Source organism: Bidens hawaiensis, unplaced genomic scaffold, assembly GCF_021521415.1.
Source record: "Bidens hawaiensis isolate Kalapana, Puna unplaced genomic scaffold, B.hawaiensis_p1.1 tig00011510_1, whole genome shotgun sequence".
Taxonomy (NCBI): domain Eukaryota; kingdom Viridiplantae; phylum Streptophyta; class Magnoliopsida; order Asterales; family Asteraceae; genus Bidens; species Bidens hawaiensis.
The window spans coordinates 61484-81180 of record NW_027491901.1 but is presented as its reverse complement, the minus strand read 5'-3'; the positions used below and the strand labels follow the sequence as shown (position 1 = coordinate 81180).

At 35.7% G+C, this 19697-nt stretch overlaps 3 protein-coding genes and 1 pseudogene across 3 annotated transcripts; 2 read left to right on the top strand and 2 right to left on the bottom strand.

The window, feature by feature from the left end:
• Positions 1-1035: 1035 nt before the first annotated feature.
• LOC143538215 (chlorophyll a-b binding protein 21, chloroplastic-like) lies at positions 1036-1970 on the bottom strand. The gene has a single exon (XM_077031819.1). The coding sequence runs from the start codon at positions 1920-1922 to the stop codon at positions 1128-1130; it is 795 nt and encodes a 264-aa protein (XP_076887934.1). The 5' UTR covers positions 1923-1970; the 3' UTR covers positions 1036-1127.
• Positions 1971-5410: 3440 nt separating this feature from the next.
• LOC143538203 (putative purine permease 10 pseudogene) lies at positions 5411-6541 on the bottom strand (annotated as a pseudogene).
• Positions 6542-10689: 4148 nt separating this feature from the next.
• On the top strand, positions 10690-15935 carry LOC143538179 (THO complex subunit 7A-like). Its single transcript, XM_077031786.1, has 2 exons — positions 10690-11280; positions 15748-15935. The coding sequence occupies exons 1-2, from the start codon at positions 10690-10692 to the stop codon at positions 15883-15885; spliced, it is 729 nt and encodes a 242-aa protein (XP_076887901.1). The 3' UTR covers positions 15886-15935.
• Positions 15936-18558: 2623 nt separating this feature from the next.
• On the top strand, positions 18559-19490 carry LOC143538178 (replication protein A 32 kDa subunit A-like). The gene is made up of 5 exons (XM_077031785.1): positions 18559-18653; positions 18744-18839; positions 18935-19014; positions 19207-19275; positions 19373-19490. Exons 1-5 carry the CDS (start codon positions 18633-18635, stop codon positions 19455-19457), a joined length of 351 nt encoding a protein of 116 aa, XP_076887900.1. The 5' UTR covers positions 18559-18632; the 3' UTR covers positions 19458-19490.
• Positions 19491-19697: the final 207 nt, after the last annotated feature.

The window sequence follows — 19697 nt, the reverse complement described above, 5'->3', positions numbered from 1 at the left end:
AAAATAATATATATAAACTAAAATAGTAAGAAATCATTTTGAGAATTCGAGTGTGTAACTTTTAACAAAGTAAGAAGTATACTCAATACTAAATGGGTAATTAATGGTCACATACCCATATTGGTTCAGAAATAGGACACAACTTTACAATAGTGCATGAGACTAGGATTACCAATATCTATCCCTAATCCGTCTTACCGTCCTTAGAAGGGAGTCGGTAGTGCGACAATCACCAACATTTCCGCTAAAGTCGTTTTATCATTTGATCTAGAGCGAAATTTTTTTTTTTTTGGGGGGGGAGGGGGGGCTGTCCAAACAAGCTTCTTTCATGCTATTTTTTAAAATAAAAAATTAGCCAGATTCCATCACTATTATGTGTTGTTAAATACCAAGGGATTGCCACTGTAAAGATGGTATTTCTCATTGATTTTGTAGAATAACCAATTACATAATATATACATCAAAATCTCTTAACAAAATAGAGAAGTCAAAGGACTAAAAAAATTTGTTACAACAACACAATCTAATCCATAATTGAAACATTATCGTTTATAGCCACCATAAATACACTCCCATCAAAGATGCAACTTATTTGTTTAGTAGTAACATCAACCTAACCCGAGACACATAATATGTTGTAGTCTGAGCACAACCCTTAAATGCATTTATCCGGATGTGTCAAACGGGTTGACCAGCTAGTTGGCGTGTAACAATCAAGTTTTAATCATGTTAAATGGTTTGATGAGTTGTAAAAATGGGTTTAAAAGGGCAAAATTAGTTAGCGGGCTGGCCTTTTAATTAGATGTGTTAAACATGTTAACCGAAATACAACTCGTTTAATTAAACAAGTCAACTACAATACAACCCGGTATTTAAATGGGTCATCCTAAATTTATCCTGATATTTTTCTTACCGTTTTACATTAGAATTTTATTTTGCTTTTATGATCATTAACTTCAAGTGCTAAAGTATCTAAAATGTTCAAGAAACGATTCAAAATATATAAAAGAAAAAAAGAAATCAACAAAAGCAGGCTGCCAAAAACTTAACCATATATCATTGCATATTGATTCACAAACAGACCTTAACATAATATCATCTACACAATCTCACAAACATTATTGACTTCACTTTCCGGGGACAAAGTTTGTAGCATAGGACCAAGCGTTGTTAGCAACGGGATCAGCAAGGTGATCAGCTAGGTTCTCCAATGGTCCCTTTCCGGTAACAATAGCTTGAACAAAGAACCCAAACATCGAGAACATGGCTAGCCGGCCATTCTTTAACTCCTTCACCTTAAGCTCAGCAAAGGCCTCTGGGTCGTCAGCAAGACCCAACGGGTCAAAGCTACCGCCAGGGTAAAGTGGGTCTACAACCTCACCAAGGGGCCCACCAGCAATTCTGTAACCCTCAACAGCACCCATTAAGATGACTTGTGTAGCCCAAATGGCTAATATGCTCTGTGCATGAATCAAACTTGGGTTGCCCAAGTAGTCAAGCCCACCCTCGCTGAAGATTTGGGCTCCAGCCTTGAACCAGACCGCCTCACCGAACTTCACACCGTTTCTAGCTAGAAGCTCTGGGAACACACATCCCAGAGCTCCAAGCATAGCCCACCTGCTGTGGATCACTTCAAGCTCGCGGTTCTTGGCAAAGGTTTCAGGGTCAGCTGAAAGCCCAGCAGTGTCCCAACCGTAGTCACCAGGGAATTCACCAGTAAGGTAGCTTGGAGGCTCACCAGAGAATGGGCCCAAATACTTGACACGGTCAGGGCCATACCAGGGGCTTCCAGATGCAGCTTGCTTGACTGAACTCTTCCTCATGGAAACTCGACCAGTTCCGAAAAGCTCAGAACCAGATGGAGCAACTTTCACTGCCTGTCCGGTAAAAGCGGATGAGAGAGCCATGGTTGAGGCAGCCATTATGTTTTAGGAATAGGAATGTTTGTTTGAGTTATGAAAGTGTATGAACTTGTGGACTAACTTTATAGAGATGGTTTTGGTTAAATTGCTAAATCATGTCCATCTTGTTTAATCTTTGCCTCAATTCTGATTGGTTGCTGAGATTTTCAAATTTCTCAATCTATGTGGAAGTTATCTACTCCACAAATCTTTGATATTTCTCCAACCAGACAGATACTAATTGATAAGAAACATATAAGGTGTCATTTTCTTTGGACCCCAATGCTTTTGCGCCACTAGGAATATCTTTCATAGAACAATAAGTTGTATATTGCCTACCATACATTAGTTTGATATGTATTTTCATAACATTTATAAGTTGTATATTTTCTTTTCTTATTGTTCCATAAAAACTAGGCTTGCATTATACACTAAACAATTGTATTCAAGAATATAGGATCAAATAATTCAAAGTCACATTCTTGTGTGTATGTCAGTTGGGTGATTGACCCAGTGATAGAGACTTGTGTTTGGGATTCCTTATTTTTAACTTCTTATAGCTTATGACTTATTATAAGTTGAAAGAAAGTGTTTGGGTTTTCTTATTATGTGAGAGGAAATGTTGATAAGTTACATACTTGTAACTTATGACTTCTCCTTATAAGTTATAAGGAGGTGAAAATAAGGAATCTCAAACAGCCCATTATGCTTTTTTTGTGAGAAGTCTCGGGTTTAATCCTTGAGCATTGAGTTAATTTAAAAGAAAGATGGTATAGTTTCGAAGAAGTGTAGTTTGCCGTTTAAAGAAAAATAAGCTTGTGTATTTGCAAAAAAACTTGAATTGAACATGTTTTCCTTCATCTATGTAACACTAAAGTATCTTTATAATTGTGATACGAAGTGACGTTTGGTAGCTAGAAAAACCATTGATTTTGGCCTTATGAGTGATGAATGATATCTTGTATAAATACATGTTTGCTCCTTATATGAAAGATAGCAGGGGCGGACCCACTGTCTTAGGGCAGGTGTCGGCCGTACCATGTGAGAAATTTATTTTATTTGATATATATGTGATAAAATATAGTCCGACCCCTTTAAAATTTTTACTCCGACCCCTGTAATAAGATACTGAAAAAAGAGGAAAGAAAAACTATGACCGGAAAAGCCAAAATTTCAGTAGCCGGAAAAAGGTCCGACTGATCGATAATGGTTACAGAGAGTTGAAGGACAAACCAATGAAGAAGACATTATTTTTGACTTTTAGTGGTTAAAGTAAGGCTACTTTGATAGGGCTGTTTTGATAATAATACTATGATGCAGCAGCTCTTTTAAATACTAGTCAATTAAATTACTTTTTTTTAGTGATAAATCTTTCATTTACCATGTGCCTTTACTTATTTATCGTCCATATTCTATCTAATGTATGAATTTAAAACATTGAGTTTTATGTTTCAATACTTTATGACAGAAGTTCAATACTTCATCTTTCTTATCTCAATTTAATAATTATAACTTTCGATTATTACGATTTCTCTCGTTACCTGGTTTTTATTAACAAATTATTTATTAAATAATTATTCATTATATTTATCAATGTATATAATGTGTAGCTTATCTTTTGATCCGAAAACCCGACCCGGCCCGAATGAACATAATTTTTTTTAATATATAACGATAATAACCGAACTAATTAAAAAACAATTTCGACCCCTGTAAAAAAAATTTTTGATCCGCCACTAAAAAATAGCGTCTTTGTTGTCCACTACATGATATCGTGTTCACAAATAAGATAGTCGATTTGTTATCACTAAAAGTATCACTTTGTCTTTGTTTCCTCCCCTTAGCTCATGTTAGTTATATATTTAGATATATTTATAGCATTCACGTTTTTACAACATATCATGCAATTATCTCATAGGCATTAGGCTATTTGTGAACACTTTTACTTGTCGAAGAAGTCTACTTTGGGTCGTTTTTATTGTTTTTGTATGTGCAGAGTCACTGCAATTGTCGGCAATGGAAAAAGTCGGACAGGAAGCTCAAAAAGACAGTGTTGAATTTAGCTTATCCGGTTGATGTGGATGTGCTGGTTGGAGAAATGAGATAGCAAGCTAAATCGTTAAACTTGTAATTGCACCCAAATGTGAAGACAATGGATGCTCAAAGCTCTTCCACAGTACCACCCAAATTATAAATATTATTATGTAAACTGTTTTAAGTAGGTTGAGCTAGGAATTAAGAAAAATAACTACTTGGTTAGTTTTGGAAAATGAAAGGAACACAATTTTGTAAAACACAATTTTGGTAAAACACAATTTGTAAAAGACCCACTAATTTTTTTTTAATTTTTATATAACAATATGGTACTCATATAAAAGATAAAAAGACACTTGTTATTATGGTGAATTTGTTTTTCAATAAAAATGTCGTAAAAAAAAAGTTATGGACGTTTTAAAATGATGGGGAATTTAACATGTGCTTTGCATGTGGAGAGAGAAAGTCAATAAACGTGTTATTTCTTTTATGCCCTTTCCTTTGTGTTTACACTTGATTTCTCTCTAAACTAATCTCAATCCTCCATGTTCAAAATCAATAGATAAGATTACTTCTTATCCTTCTACAAAAACTATACTTCCTATTATAACCTAACCCTAAATAACGATTTACATTTGTTTATGAAGTTAACTTCTTACACAATCTAATTTAACATTCCAAACATGTGTGTTTAAATATAAATCATAATGGATACTTATTGCAACCAACACACTAAGATCTAAAGGGCTCAAGCTTAAAGCAGCTGGTTGGCTGTAATCAATAAGCAAGGTTGGTTAGACAATTAGATAGAGTGGATGTCCGTGGGGCTTGTTGTCTAGTATTGATAAAACCATTAATTCAAACAAATATTGCACCATATTTGTTAATGATCACAAACCTAATTAATTCAAGATTACCTTTGTGTTGGAATTAGTTCTTAATACATGTAATTTTAGAACAACGAGCATACGTGCAATCTAGTATGCCCTTATGAGCATCCCTACAATAAACTCTTTCTTATGATAGAGTTAAGGTGTTCATACGTCCCTCCCTTCGAGACCCTGTTGATTAACGTCGTTGTTGTTGGTAGAATTTTTACCAGACATGATTGTTGTTTTATTTAACCATTTTAACATACTACCCACCCTAAAGTGAATACATCTTGATCTTGAGTTGCCTCTACGGCTCTACCCTAACCATCATTATTCTTCGGTACATGTCACATGTGAAATTCCACAAGATTGCAACCATATTTTGGTGGTCTTTTTCTTGGCCCTTCTTTTGGAAGCATTAAAAAAAGTTTAAAAACCTCCAGATTTATAATTAACTTATTCAAAGATATGAAGTTTTATTGTAAATAATTTTTATTATTCTTACTATTTTTAATCAACAAAAGGGTACCTACCTATTGTAAAAGTTACATGATTCAACCCCATCCCATCTTGGCACCAACACATGAAATATTGATGATTTTATTATAAACCTTCATCTGCAACTTCATGTCCATTTCTAGTCTCAGACTCATCAAGATAATGTTGATACACATAAGAAGCAAAACCCCAAATAGCCATGATAGTAGCAATCACCTTCATCCCATTCATCTTTTCATGGAATATAATAACTGCTAGGATCGGGATAATCGGCAGTGCCAAAGTATTGATCACATTGGAAAACAAAGATGACACCTCAAAGATCAGACCAACTCCACCGATCGTAGCAATTTGCCATGAAATCGCTATGCAAATTACGATAACCAAGTATGTTATCTTCCCTAGCTCAAAATCCTCCATGTCTCCATGCAAATCAGTCCACTGGCCGCTAACAAATAGTGCAATAATCGTGACGGTAGATGCAACTAATGACTGGTATATTATCATGTTCAACACCATGGTGAAAGTTTCACCTTTTAACACTTTTTGAAAGGCTAGTTGTGTAAGGGAAAGACCAAGTGAATAAAGAGCAGATGCAACAACTGTGCATGCAAATCCCAGCTTTAAATACCTTTTTCGTGACACACCGACTTGATTTTCTTCAGAACCGCTTTCGAGAACTAGTAAAACTGTAGATATTGTTAAAAGGACTAGCGAGTTGACGATTAAAGGGGTTAGCTTTTGGGCGTTTAGAAAGAAAGCGAAGAAAGCATTAAAAGCGAGTTGTGTTGTGCTAATGAGTGAAAAGGTGGAGAGTGGAAGGTAAAACAGGCCAACCGAGTAAAGAATACTTGTCACTGACTGTAAGGCTCCTAGAGCGATGTAGATCGTGGAAAGGATCGGAATGGAAGGTGGGTTTGATGATGTGTTTGAATCTGGTGATTGATGATATGTTAAGGGTTTGAAGTAAAGACAAAAAGGGAGTAGGACCGGGAATCCAATGGTTTCGACTAGTGCGGTCAACCACACACTTTCTCCTCCTTTGTTGTAGTATAGTCTTCCGAGTAGTGTGGCTGTGGTTTGGCCGAAGAGGACAAAGAACGTATGTACCGCCATTCTCAACCACCAGTTTCTCTTTCTGGTTCTGAGAACGCTAGTGACAGTGGTAGCAGTAGCAGCAGCAGTAGTAACAGCAGCATATGCATGATTTGACGGAGATTGTGGTGGTGATGACATGAAGAGATGAGTTTAAGGAACTTGAAATGGAATGGTGGTAGGCTTTTGTTTATTATAATGATTATTATCATTGCTACCATGTTTCGTACATGACATAACTAGTTGTGAAGGTGGGTGGGTGGAGGGTTGATGGTCATTTGATGCCTAGAGGAGTTGAGTTTGTTCAAATTCTTTTCATGTTGTTAGAACTTATAATACCTATTTAGGGTCTTTGGATGTGTATTTGAAAGGGATTATATTTAATATTCAATAAATGTGTTTCTATTATTTGAAAAGTTTAATTATATCAAAATACGTTCCAAGTAAATGTATTGAATCTCAAAACTTGCTTTTTGATGGCAGAACTTCCATTTTTCAACATTATATGTATTATTTTCAACCTAATCTAACTATCTAATTTAACTATCTAACTATCTAATCTAATATAACTATCAAACTATTAAAACAAACCTTATTTCCGCATGACTTAACTAGACTATCCACATAGAATGCCAACTAAACAGTTATTATATATATATATATATTTTATCAGCCTGATAAACAATAATCAATAATTCATAAGTCCTCTAATCTTAAGGAAAACACACGGATTCGTTTGAAGTTTTCTAACCCGCTTTGGTTTCAAATACCAATTTGATCCGACTAGTTTTCTCATTTCATAAAACCTTAATTTGCTTCATCATGCAGGCTTAGAAACAGAACCAACCAACTTCACAAACCTTTGTTCTACCTCCATCCCAATTTCTTCCCACTGTCAAGGACGAATCGTCATATTATACTAACACAAATTCGAATCCGTTTCAAGTATGAACCATAATCGATGAACCCTAGACAATTCGTTGTTTGTTACTATTTGTTGTTTTATCAATTACCGATTGAGATTTTAATATTTTGCTCAATAATTGTCTCTTCTTTATATGCATATATGTACTTGATCCTTTGTTTGCTATAATTGTTAATTTAGGTTACGGATTTATGAAATCTATATTGTCCATTATCGAATGTTACTTTTGAATATGTCGAGGTAAGTGCAGTTTACACCCATATGATCAACATCAAAGCGCAAGAAGAAACCCCATGGTCGATTTTTTTTTGCATTTTGGCTTCCCGCCATTGATTTTTTGCATTTTGGCTCCTCAACATCTGCAAAATTAGACATATGTTAGAATTTATGTAAAAACACCAAACATCCACTCTTATTTCTTTCTCTTTGCACCATCACCACCGGACAGTACCATATATCATACCGCTTGTGTCTTCGAATTCCATTAGGTGGCCCCACCCCACCCTTCTTTTTCCCCGACCCCCACCACCACCTGCCACCATCCTCCTCAATCCTCCCACACAACTACTAATAAAGTGAAGACTGTGAAATCTAAATTCCCATCAAAGATCTCTTCAAACTTCAAGTTAACATACGATGATTTAGGAATGTAGAATGCAAACTCCATAAATCTAATAAATATTTTAGCCGCAAAGTGTTAAACGGTCTAAATTCATGTCTTACCGACATGTGCAAATTGGCTCATTCGCAAATTGCAGTTTATAAGGGGTTGCAATTTTAAACTATACAAAAATTATTTAACTAGAAGCTTGAGATGTATCTATAATAAAAGTTAAAAGAGAACTAAAAGAAAATGTCAGAGTTTCTTTCATTATTGACCTCCTTTTTGTGAAAAATGTTCTACGCCGGATTGAGAGAGGTCGTATGAGTTCAATGTTGTAACTTCCCCATGTAAAGCATTGGTGTTTATGTATTGTTTTGCTGATTGTTTGTTTGCTTGTTTTGCTTCCTCATACGCCGGGCTACTTGCTTCTTGTGAGTCTTTCTTTTTGTTTTTTTTATATATTTTGGTCTTTAAAAAAACAACTAAATATTCTACCAAACAGCTTATATGCATTCCACAAGATAGAATAACCAAAAAACAAAAGAAAGAATAAGCAACTATAACTTAAAATTGCAATAGCGAAGCATGCAGACTCGAAGTATAATCCAAATCAATCAAAACATGAAATCTATAAACAATAAAAAAAAATAAAAAAATTAAAAAAAAGTCAGTCCCCACAAGAACATCCATGTGGTAAGAAGTATTCCTCCCACCAACGGTAACATGCAAGTCAGGTAATATTAGTTAATTGAATAAAATAGGTGACAGTGAGTTAAATAGATGGTCCATATGGCAGTATTTGGTGTTGCTCCATAAGAACATTCTAAAACGTTGGACGCTCACAAACCGTCACATCAGATTCTAAACTTTTCTTAAAACACCTTACTTTCTTCTACAATACCGAACCACCACAAACCCCATTATATAGGTCATTAGTTTAAATTAATTACATGGCATCATAATGTTGTAATGCGACCCATAAGTTTGATGTTAATGAAGTTCAATTATTTGTGTTTAACAGGTATGGCGTATTTTGTGGTGACTACGTATTATACGTCAGGTCTTGATTTTTAAACTATTTAATTTTTTGAAATTTAGGTTAATTGTTCCAATGTTTAACGTGCAACCTCTCTTAACTGTTGGCTCTTCGCTAATATTACTTCGCCGTCACAACGTGCGAGTTTGTTTGTTTGTTTTTTTGTTAGTTTCCTGTGAGTTTTGTTTTGCTTTGTTTTATTTGTTGTTTTAAATAATATGTTAATTTGTTGTACTTGGGCGTTAACCATTTTATTTTGGTTTAGTTTCGGTGCCATTACTCGATACCCATTGAATCCGCGACGACTTTACATCCCTACTGCACATATATTACCAACCGACTACACGTCGTTTTAATTATGTTTTTTTAATCTAAAATGATATGAGTGCTAATACTATTTTGTACATTTAATATTTCGGATTTATTTTCGTTGATATTACAAACTTAACTGGTATCAACCGAATTCGCGTCGGTACACCGCCGCAGGCCTTACCTCATTTTATATTGATATAGCAACTTTGTTGTTCAAATGTTGCTACCAAAGTTTCATACTTTTAAATTTTCGACACAAGCACGTTATCATTTCAACTTTGATAACAAAACTTTTCAACTTTTATCATAATTTTTAGACTTATACAAACTAGTCGTAAAAGACCTTTTCACTTTTAAGCTTAACAATATTCCATTTTGATCACAAATATTTGTTGAGTTTTGACGGTACCTTAACAAGCCAAACTAATAATACCTATTGAATTACCACCACGTCCTCATCACAATGTGCCGGTTTAAAACAGCTACAGAGAGAGGGCTTGGATCCTTTCGGGTTTAGATAAACAATGGTGGCATTATCGTTCTCCACGATAGATTCTGCAAAGTTGTTTTAAATATAAAACAAAAGCAAGTGTGTAGAGGTGCACAGGCCAGTATAAAAACCAAAACCAGCTTAGGTTGAATCCTTTTCGGTTTGGTCAACAAAAGTCAAAAACCATTTTATGATCAGCTTGGTTTGGGTTGGAACCACCTTTTGGCCATTTTTTTACTGGCTTTGGCCAGCTTCAGTTTGGAACCGGTTTGGTGGAGAGAATTAAAAATCGGTTTCGAACCTATGATTTCAATCAGTTCTAATTAGGGATGAGCAAAAATCATGGTACCGGTACCGAACTGGTACCGGTACCGAAATCGGTACCGATTTGGTACCGTCAGTACCGAATTGGTACCAAGGTTTTGAGTTTTCGGGACTGGTACGGTACCGGTATTTCCCGAATTTTACCTTAAATACCGGTACCGTACCGGTACTGAACCGAATATTTCTGTACCGATACCGGTACCAAGATTTGGCGATTTTCGGGATCGGTATTTTCGATACCGGTATCGGTACGGTACCGAGCTCATCCCTAGTTCTAATCCAAACTGATTTATACATCATCGGTTTAAAACTGAAAACCGGTGTATGTTGAAACCTATTCAGCCTGGTCAACAAAAGTCAAAACTATTTTACGATCAGTTTCGGTTGAAACCAGCTTTTAACTAATTTTTTTTAATCGGTTTTGGCTGGTTTCAGTTTGGAACGGGTTTCGTTGAGAATTACAAATCGGTTTCGGTATTTGACCAGAGAAAAAAGGGGAAATAAAACGTTATATTATACCAAGCGATGGCAATCTCCACCGCTTGACTCTCTCCTCCCACCGCCGGAATATACTCCGTCTCCTAATCACCTGACCGACATGTTGAAATCACGGAAAGTTACCGGCAGAGGAGAATCCACCGCCGCACATTACGCGTTTGGAGCCCTAGAGGATGACGTCATCATCAAACAACGCCTTCTTACTCGAACCACCACCACGCGAGGCGAACCGCCGTTGAAAAAGCTCCAAAAGAAGTTCACGGCCTTCGCAGTGGAAACCGAGAAGGCGGCGGACAATTACGCGGACTGCGAGCGCCTCGCGAAGGCGTTTCTGCAGGAGTTGAGGACATTTGAGCTTCCGTTGGTGAAGACGAAGGCGGTTATCGATGCGAATGTGCGCGAGAAGGAGAATTTCAATGAGTTGAATGATGAGATTAATCGGAAGATAGTGGAGGCTCAGGAGGATATTGAGGAGTTGAAGAAGCTACTTGAGGCGAGTAAGGTTGAGCGGAAGCATAAGGAGGAGTGCGAGACGGTTAGGAAGCTGATTGCTGCGCAGCCGCCGAGGTCTGAGACGCAGAAGGTGATTGATGAGTTGGAAAAGGAGATCGCCGCTTTGGAAGCGGAGAATACTGCCAGTTCGAGGACGTTGGAGCTTCGGAAGAAGCAGTTCGCGCTTCTGTTGCATGTGGTATGTACTCTTTTGATACTCTGTGTGATGTTTGTAATCTAGGCTATAGTTTAACTTGTGTCAATACTGTAATAGTGCACTAGTTGATTATATGTGTCATAGAAATTGAAGAAGTATAATTAGCATAGCTTGAGGTTATGTTTCAAACCCGAATTAGATACATGTAGCTTCTATGTAAATGGTAGAAAAATCTCATTTGCACCAAATTTCTAGTTTGGTAGAAAGTAAGTTATATGCATTTTGAAAGCCTGTATTTACCTGACAATAATCGAATACTAGTTCATGTATAAACTACTGTTTATATAGTAAAGAAGATTACATTTAGTATGCTGAAGAGACCAAGAGAGTTTGGGCGTGGATAGTTTAACTGTAATTGTCTCCAAAATTGTATTACTATTTTACTGTTAGTTAAAATGGGAATTTCGCTTGAGAAGAATCATAAGATTATTGTGAATGAAAAGGGGAACCTTGGTACCATATATATCTTTATTGTGAGAATTTGGTGTGTACTTGCTTTTTTTTAGGACATAGGTGCTTCCTCTTCTCTATTAGAACAAATGCTCCTATGGCATAGTGACAGTTTTATGTTAGTTTATAAGTGGTTGTGTCTTCCTATCCACCTTTACATACCCAAAAGAGACATACTACTTCTAATTTAATGATATGTTATTACATGTTCTTGCATATGTGATCATGACTTAGCATACCTGCTCATCTCTGGACCATCTTGGGCCTTAAGGTCTTTTTTCTCCTTGTAACTCAGCAAGGAGCTTTTACGAAACTATCATGGCAAATTCTTTTGCCTTATCTAGCAACTATATGTTATCTTCGTTACCTCTTTTGTAAATTCATAAGTAATTTTGGACCCCATTTGTTTGTACAATCATTGTTATATATATATATATATAAATCCTTGTAATCAACACAAATAAGATTGTAGGTTGTTGCAATGCAATATTCATCATGTAGTTGCTTTTTGCAGTATCATTCCTAACAACAAACTCTGAAAAGGTTTTCTCCTTTGCAGTTGGCTATTTTTTGAACTGTTCATAATCTGAAATTTATATCTTAACAATCGTTTCACTTGAATCAAGTTTTCCAGCCAAATATGTATGAGAGGTTAAAGTAATGGGATGATCCCAAAAAGACACATGTAATCCTACTCGTGTTTCATTCTGAGTTCTCTAGGTGTTGGCCTGTTGAGTTAGATAGATCGCCTTTAGATACCCATAAAAGTTATTGATCTTTAACGTTGCATGTTCCCAATCGCTAACATGTTTTCCTATCCTTCTTAGTTTTATGACGGAAGGCCTCAGTTGAATTTTTTTTTCGCATTTAAGTAAAATTTAAAAAATGTTGAATTAAATAAATACCATATAAAAAGGAAAAAAGTTAAGTTAGTTAACTTTACTGTTATTTTATTGTTTAAACTCTTTACTTCCACTAGAAAAATTGAATAACTGGAGTGTCGTGCAGTGCAAAAAAAGCCTGCAGTAAAGTGTTTAGTTTCATATTTTTGGTCCATGTTTTCCTCGTGTCTAAAACGTAAAAACTCTCTCCCACGCTTTTCTTTCATCTTTAAACTTAAAAAAGTAGGGTTTCACATTGTTTCACTATGCAAGGCCTCTGAAAATGAAGAACAGGGAGCTCTCGACAACGTAATTAATGGAACTCTAAGTCTTAGCATCTCATTAGCATCTTCTGAATTCAACTTTGACCAGATCACAGGAAGTGTTGTGCACGCCTCACGCTTCCACCTCTGAAGTGCTGCTTCAGACCGCTTTTTGTATTCTCTCGCCGCATAAAATAAAGCACCTCGCACACACTTTTCTAAATCTAGGTCTAAACGCGATCTGTATTTCTCAGCATGCTAAGGTAAAATGGCTACTGTCAGGAGAATTTGAACTCTTGGTTGGAACTATACTAGTGGTGTATGCATCTTTGCATGATTGTGCTCATTATGGTACTCCAACTTTTCTTATACATTTGGCTGTCAACCTTAATTCAGGTTGTATAAGGATGTTATATGATAAATTTCATGTAATGAACAATTCTATAAAATAACTGATTGTTAAGGGGAAAAAAACTTTATAGGGTTTTGTGTTAAGGATGCTGCTGCAAAAGGGTGATGGATATTGCAACAACCTATTATGTTGATTACAAGGATTTAGGAATGTAACCTTGGTTGAGTTAGGAATGGAGATGAGGTCCTAAGATTATTTATGAATTTACAGAAGAGGTAATAAACATGACAAACAACTTGTTACATAAGGTGTAAAAATTTGTCGAGTATGTATTATAATTCCTGATCTAAGCATATCATCAAATTAATATAAAAGTTAAATGTTTGGTCAGATAATTAGTTATCTTTTGTTATAACGCCACATGATATACAAGAATAATAGAACAATCCGTTTATTCTCCATCAACAATATATCAGAAATTTAAAATAGATTTACTAGTTTATGCGTCAATATAAAACCATGCTCGCTAGAAGCACCTGTTGCAGACTCCTAAAACACTTGAATGCTGGTTCATTTATTGTTGTCCTAAGGGTCCATGACTATATGGCCTCTCCATGTTGATTCATTTAGTTTGTGTTTGTTTTCATAATGATGGTCACTCAACTCTCATGTACTTGAAATATAAGGTAATACTAAGGTGGTGTTTTGTTTGTAAATGGGTATAGGTTTTTAAAGAAAAGGAGAGAGAAAACCCACCCCTCACAATAGGTTTAAAGAAACCCATCCCCTTAAAACAAGCATAATATCTTATTTCATTTATATTCCTGCATTCCTGAAACTAGGGTGTAAGCGAGCCGAGCCGAGCTCGACTAGGCTCAAGCTTGGCTCATTTTGACTTTAGAGCTCGGGCTCAGCTCGTGAGTTGTTTTATTAAGCTTGAGCTCTGCTCGTTTATTATTTATTAATTAATCTATATACGTCTTTAATTATTTTATATATTTTGAGAATAACTTTGACAGGCCGAATGTCAGCTCAAGCTCGTGTAGTATATCATAAACGAGCCAAAGCTCGGCTTGAGTTCGGTTGTGCAATGTGAAATTAATACATAGAAGTCTAAAAGAGGTAAAAATTATAAACACCCAAGGCTCGTTAAGGCTCGACGAGCCTAGATGAGCTTCCCTTACAAGGATTGAGCTTTGGCTTGATAAACAAATGAGCTTTAAAAAGCTCGGCCTTTGTAGATCCGAGCTTGAGCAGCTTGTGAGCGGCTCGGCTCGTTCACACCTTTACCCAAAGCGTACAAATTAAATGCACCTTTTATTCATCTTGGCACCTATGTCCTATAATATAGAAAATATTTAAACTGAGCATGTTTTTTTGCCGACCTGGGTGTTAATTTTTAACAATTAGTAGGGTATAAAAGATATTCTAGCTGTTGGAATTAATCTTAATTTCATATGTGAAACGGGTCAATGTCTTTGGGATAGTTGGATAAGACGGAGCTGAAGAGAAAGCAGATAATTATCGGCATTAGTTATAGATTTGGTCTTATCGGGTTAGCTGTTTTGTTAATTATTAAGAGTTAGAGATAATGGTTAGGGAATTATTTACTTTGTTGCTTATTATTAGGAGTTTGAGTAAGGATAGGTTAGGGTCATGTGCTAGTATAGAGGGTCATGTGCACATATGCATTACATCGACGGTTTTTTTTAGGAACAATATCATCTTATTAGAATGAGGAAAGAAAAAAAAATCGCAAAATTTTTTTTTTTTTAAAAGTTAAAAATATTTTTTATTAGTTCTCTCTTTAAGAGGAGTTCTCTCTAGATCCCACCCCTATATATATATATATTATATAAAATTTTTATAATAAAAAATTATATAAATAATTTTCGGTAAGTGGTCTCGGGCTCATTTATTAAACAGGTTTATTTTAAGACTTGAGCTCGTTTAAATTTGGCTTCATTCGAGCTTTTAACGATCTGGTCTCGAGTAGCTCACCATGAGCCAGCTGGCTTGTTTACACCCCTAACTGAACATGATCTTTCTTGGAGTCTTGGTGCTACCAATTGTTTCTTTGGGCGAAGACATTCTACAATATCATAAATAAATTACACCTGTTTTTTAATTCGCAAGTAGTTAATCTTTCATTTGGTCAATGTAAGTGAAATCAATGCTGTTAGTCATCTGTGCATGGGTCCAAATGTAAATTCCTAATCTTGAGATTTTTAAGCTTAAAAGTCAAAACCGTTTGTTTGGTTTCTTAAAACTGGCTTGAGCTTAACCTTTGAGCTTTGAAGTCAAACATAATCTAAATACGTTACATGTTTGGTTTCACCGCTTTAGTTTAGTTTAAGTAGGTTCAGGTATTCTTAGATGGTTCACGGATCACGGGTTGACCTGCTTATTCTGTAACTTTAAAAAATTATGTTTTACGTCATAAGTTAAACTGATACAAGTCTTATAGCTGAAATGTAGCTGTCTTGCTATATGTTAATTGCAGGTCGACGAGTTACAAAACACCATTGAGGAAGAGCAAAGAAATATGGTTGAGGAAATGCGAATGGCGGCTATTTATGAGAACAAGAACATTGTGGAGGATGCTGCTGGTGGGAGTGCAGAAGCTATGGCTATTGATTAATGTGTGTCTAGTTTCTATCACCTGTATCTTATGTCAGTCACAATTACTGCTCCAGATCGATGAAAATGTTAATTTTTAGATTTTTATTTAAGTTTCATATTTAATTCGCTGATTTTTGACAACTACTGACTTACAGCCTGTTTACAAGCCGTCAACTCGTTTAAATCGTTTACTTAAGTCACCAGTTATCGCATTTGGATTGTTTTATATTTGCATAATCAATTATTCAGCTGAACAAATAGTTTCCTATGGTAACTGGGTTCATGAATTATGGCCCAATAACATGAATTATGGCCCAAAAACCTGAATTCTTTTAGATCAAAATGAGTTCTTAAGTTTTTATTTCAGACAAATTTAAAATGGTTCGAATTGTGTAATCTTCAATTATTGACATTGGTAACCGACCCAAAGCAATTTGATTATAATTCAATTCGTGATGATCATAAGTAGAAAGTTCATATTCTTCAGTCATTGATAAAACAATTTGTTGGACAATACTCCACGCAATTACCACAAAATATACATATTCCGAAATCAATACTGTAATTAAGCAATCGTTTCTTTCTAATATCAGTTTCCAATTTCCAATCATGTAACACCGTGAAAAAACCCCATCTAATTTTAGGCTAAAAGTGCAAATTTTAGAAGTTAAGGGACTAAAAATGTCAAATCTGGAAATAGGACTAAAAATGCCAAATATGGAAGTAGGACTGAAAATGAAAAACTTGAGTTTTGAGACCCATCGTGCTATGCGATGGTCTCCTGTTAAACCTTGTCACGCTACGCGACAAAGCATCACTCAATTCAAGAAAAAGGGGGGCGCCGCGCTACGCAACGGCCAACCTGACTGGTCCATCGCGCTACGCGATGACCAGGTTAAGTAACCCGGGACACGTGGCCAACCACGTGTCAACATGTGGCAGCCTCTGGTAAATTGGGCGTTGCCCTACGCGACGGCCTGGAAACTCAAGTATAAAAAGGGCAGCTACAGGTTCAGCCCATGCCATCACCATTTCACACTCATTTCACACACATAACATAGGAAATGGTGTCAAGGTTGTTCCGGGGTTCCGAGGGCTGTTCTCGCGAAGAAAAGGGGTGTTGTTACGCTGTTTAACAAGTTGCTGATCTCGTAATCGAAACACGAGCTGAACTGCTGCTGATTCTCTTAGTTCTTGATTCCGTCTAGCCGACTAAGGTAGGATCATGGATAAGTTACTTCGTTATATAGTTGCTAGAACCTATTTAAGGGTATAGTCGTTAAACTATAAACGTTTTCCGATTAATGTTTATCAAAGTAAAAATGTTACTTCCATGTGAAGTAATGTTATCAAAACTATTATTTTGACGGGCACATAGTAACTGGAAGGGGGATATCATTAGTAGACTCTTCTTGCCTAAGGAAAGCAATTCGTATACATCCCAATCAACCGCGGGACCCGTTTGCTTACATGGAGAAGTTTGCCAACGTGATATCCTTTATTAAGCCAAAGCGTGCTATACCAAACGTCATAAGTAAATCCAAAAGTATTTTCATAAAACGACTATAATTATACTAAGGATTAGGTCAAACCTAAGAGTCTGCTGATCAGACCTCGAATCTACTGAACTGAATCAGACTTCAAGTCTACTGATCAGACCTCGAGTCTGCTGAAAATGAAACAGGCTTAAAGTTTGCTGAATAATACCAACTAGGTACTTATGCAAACCTATTTGATATATAGGTTAATAGCATAACTGAAGCCAAGGAGGTTGATATTTCCAACGGATAATATAAGGTGAACACGTTAACTTTTTCTGTCTGAACTGATCTTACTCTTGTAATAGATTGGTTGTTTATTACAAAGAGTCTGATAAATATTTGCATGAGATATAATCTCTAAAATCGTTATAATACAAAATAGATAATAAAAAAGCAACTCAGACAAAATACACATGTGTCTGGATCCAAACATAACTGATAATTTGCATACAAAACCAAGTCAGTCATAACCAGTTCTCCTTAAGGGTTACATAACCTAGGGGAAGGTTATCTCTGAACAGGTGCTATGTACTCGGAGAACCTTTGAGTTGCGCGTGTAGGGCAGTGGTACAAATCCTGAGAATGGACAAGCATTCCTGCTGAGTTTGTGAAACAGAAAACTATGTTTGTATTTAACGACTGTTATAAATGTTTTATCGAGTCAACGTTTCACCAGCATATAGCTGATGTGTTTTTCCCACCCTTGCAGGTAATTAGATGACAATAGATGGTATACAATGACTGGAGTCATAGAAGATCGCTCGATATGGCTCATTTTTGGAATAATATAAATCCTTGTATTATTAATATCATTGTTTTGTAAAACTGAAACTCGGGTGTTTAATTCCCGAGTAATTTTGATAATGTAAAGCCTGTTGATGTTTTTTCTGTTAGGTATGTCTTCCATAATAATCTTACAGTAACTTGTTTATTAACTTATTGTAATAGTAATATTACTGTCAGATGGTGCTCACATGAGCCAAATTGGTTTTTAATTTTACATCAAGTTCATGGTAAAAGTGTCTAGGTTTTAGATGGTGATAACAACATTGTTACACATGTATGCAGATGAACTAGTGTAGATGATGTTCTTTCAAGATTGAATGAACGTTATATTTTAAGTTATTTGGATGAAATATATGTTTTTGTTGGATCTTTTACTTTTAGGCCTGTGACAAATTTTGATGAGATCACCTTCCATTTCATTGCATCTATACACCATCAGATGCGAACCTCCAAAGTTCAGGTGTTCGATATCACATTGCACATCTCAACTTCAAAAAGATAATGATTTGTTTTGATTATGACTTAACAACTCAAGGTTATGACTTTGCAGAAGATACAGAATGGGGATAGTGATACCATAAACTTAACTCCAAAAACACCCATTCAAAATGGGACAAATGGTCTTATGTCCACTCAGTCAAGTCAGGTATCATAACATTAAATCCACGTCTTATCTCATAATCATGATAATGATTTGATCTTCATTTTCTTGATGAACAAGATTGTTTGTTTCACTTTCAGCAATCTATACCTTTCAATCTTGACGGAGTCAAAGGCGTTGATCAAATGGTTCTTGCCTATCTCCAACTTCCTGCAAACTTGTATGTTTTGTTTCAGTTTTACATGTGTAGTTTAATAGTATTGTATACATCATCAATAATTGCTTTGACCCGTTCCATAATTTGAGTAGACCTAAGTTGACCTGTAGTCTAATATGAGTTGACCCAAGTGAACCCATATGCAATTTTTTGTACATTTTGTTATCTGACCGTTTCAATCGCTTGCTTTTGCAGTGGTAATGAAAAGGGCATACATACCGATGAACTGGCACAGAAGCTAAAGCTTCCTATCAACAAGATCGGGTAACTTGACAACTCTAATCTTATGTGTTTGTGTTTTTTTACCTTAATTATTGTTTTTTTAAACGTTTAACATGAAAAATTATCATTTATTTTTTAGGGAATCGGTAAGAACACTTCAAGATGAAGGTATGATATACTCAACAATCGACGATTTTCACTACAAAGCAACAAGCTGCGGCTGATGCAAATGACTGTATGATTTTAATATTTTATCGACTCTATATGTTAACTGTTTTTTTGGTTGGTAGTGGTTTTATATTGCAATGTAGTCGCTATAACCATTTTAAGTTTCTTTTAAACATGTTCAATCGCATATGCATTCTCTGTTTATCAAACGAGTCGTGGGTGTACTAAAACTAAACTAGTCGGCGTGCACAATTTAAAAAATATTAAAAAAGTAAATGAATATATAATTTAAAAGT

Excerpts from the sequence above, each read along its gene's own strand:
- LOC143538215 (XM_077031819.1), bottom strand. The coding sequence starts at position 1,922 with ATGGCTGCCTCAACCATGGCTCTCTCATCCGCTTTTACCGGACAGGCA.
- LOC143538179 (XM_077031786.1), top strand. The coding sequence starts at position 10,690 with ATGTTGAAATCACGGAAAGTTACCGGCAGAGGAGAATCCACCGCCGCA. Across the intron at positions 11,281-15,747 it reads TCGCGCTTCTGTTGCATGTG|GTCGACGAGTTACAAAACAC; the intron begins GTATGTACTCTT and ends TGTTAATTGCAG.
- LOC143538178 (XM_077031785.1), top strand. The coding sequence starts at position 18,633 with ATGCGAACCTCCAAAGTTCAG. Across the intron at positions 18,840-18,934 it reads TGTCCACTCAGTCAAGTCAG|CAATCTATACCTTTCAATCT; the intron begins GTATCATAACAT and ends TTTCACTTTCAG. Across the intron at positions 19,276-19,372 it reads CTTCCTATCAACAAGATCGG|GGAATCGGTAAGAACACTTC; the intron begins GTAACTTGACAA and ends TTTATTTTTTAG.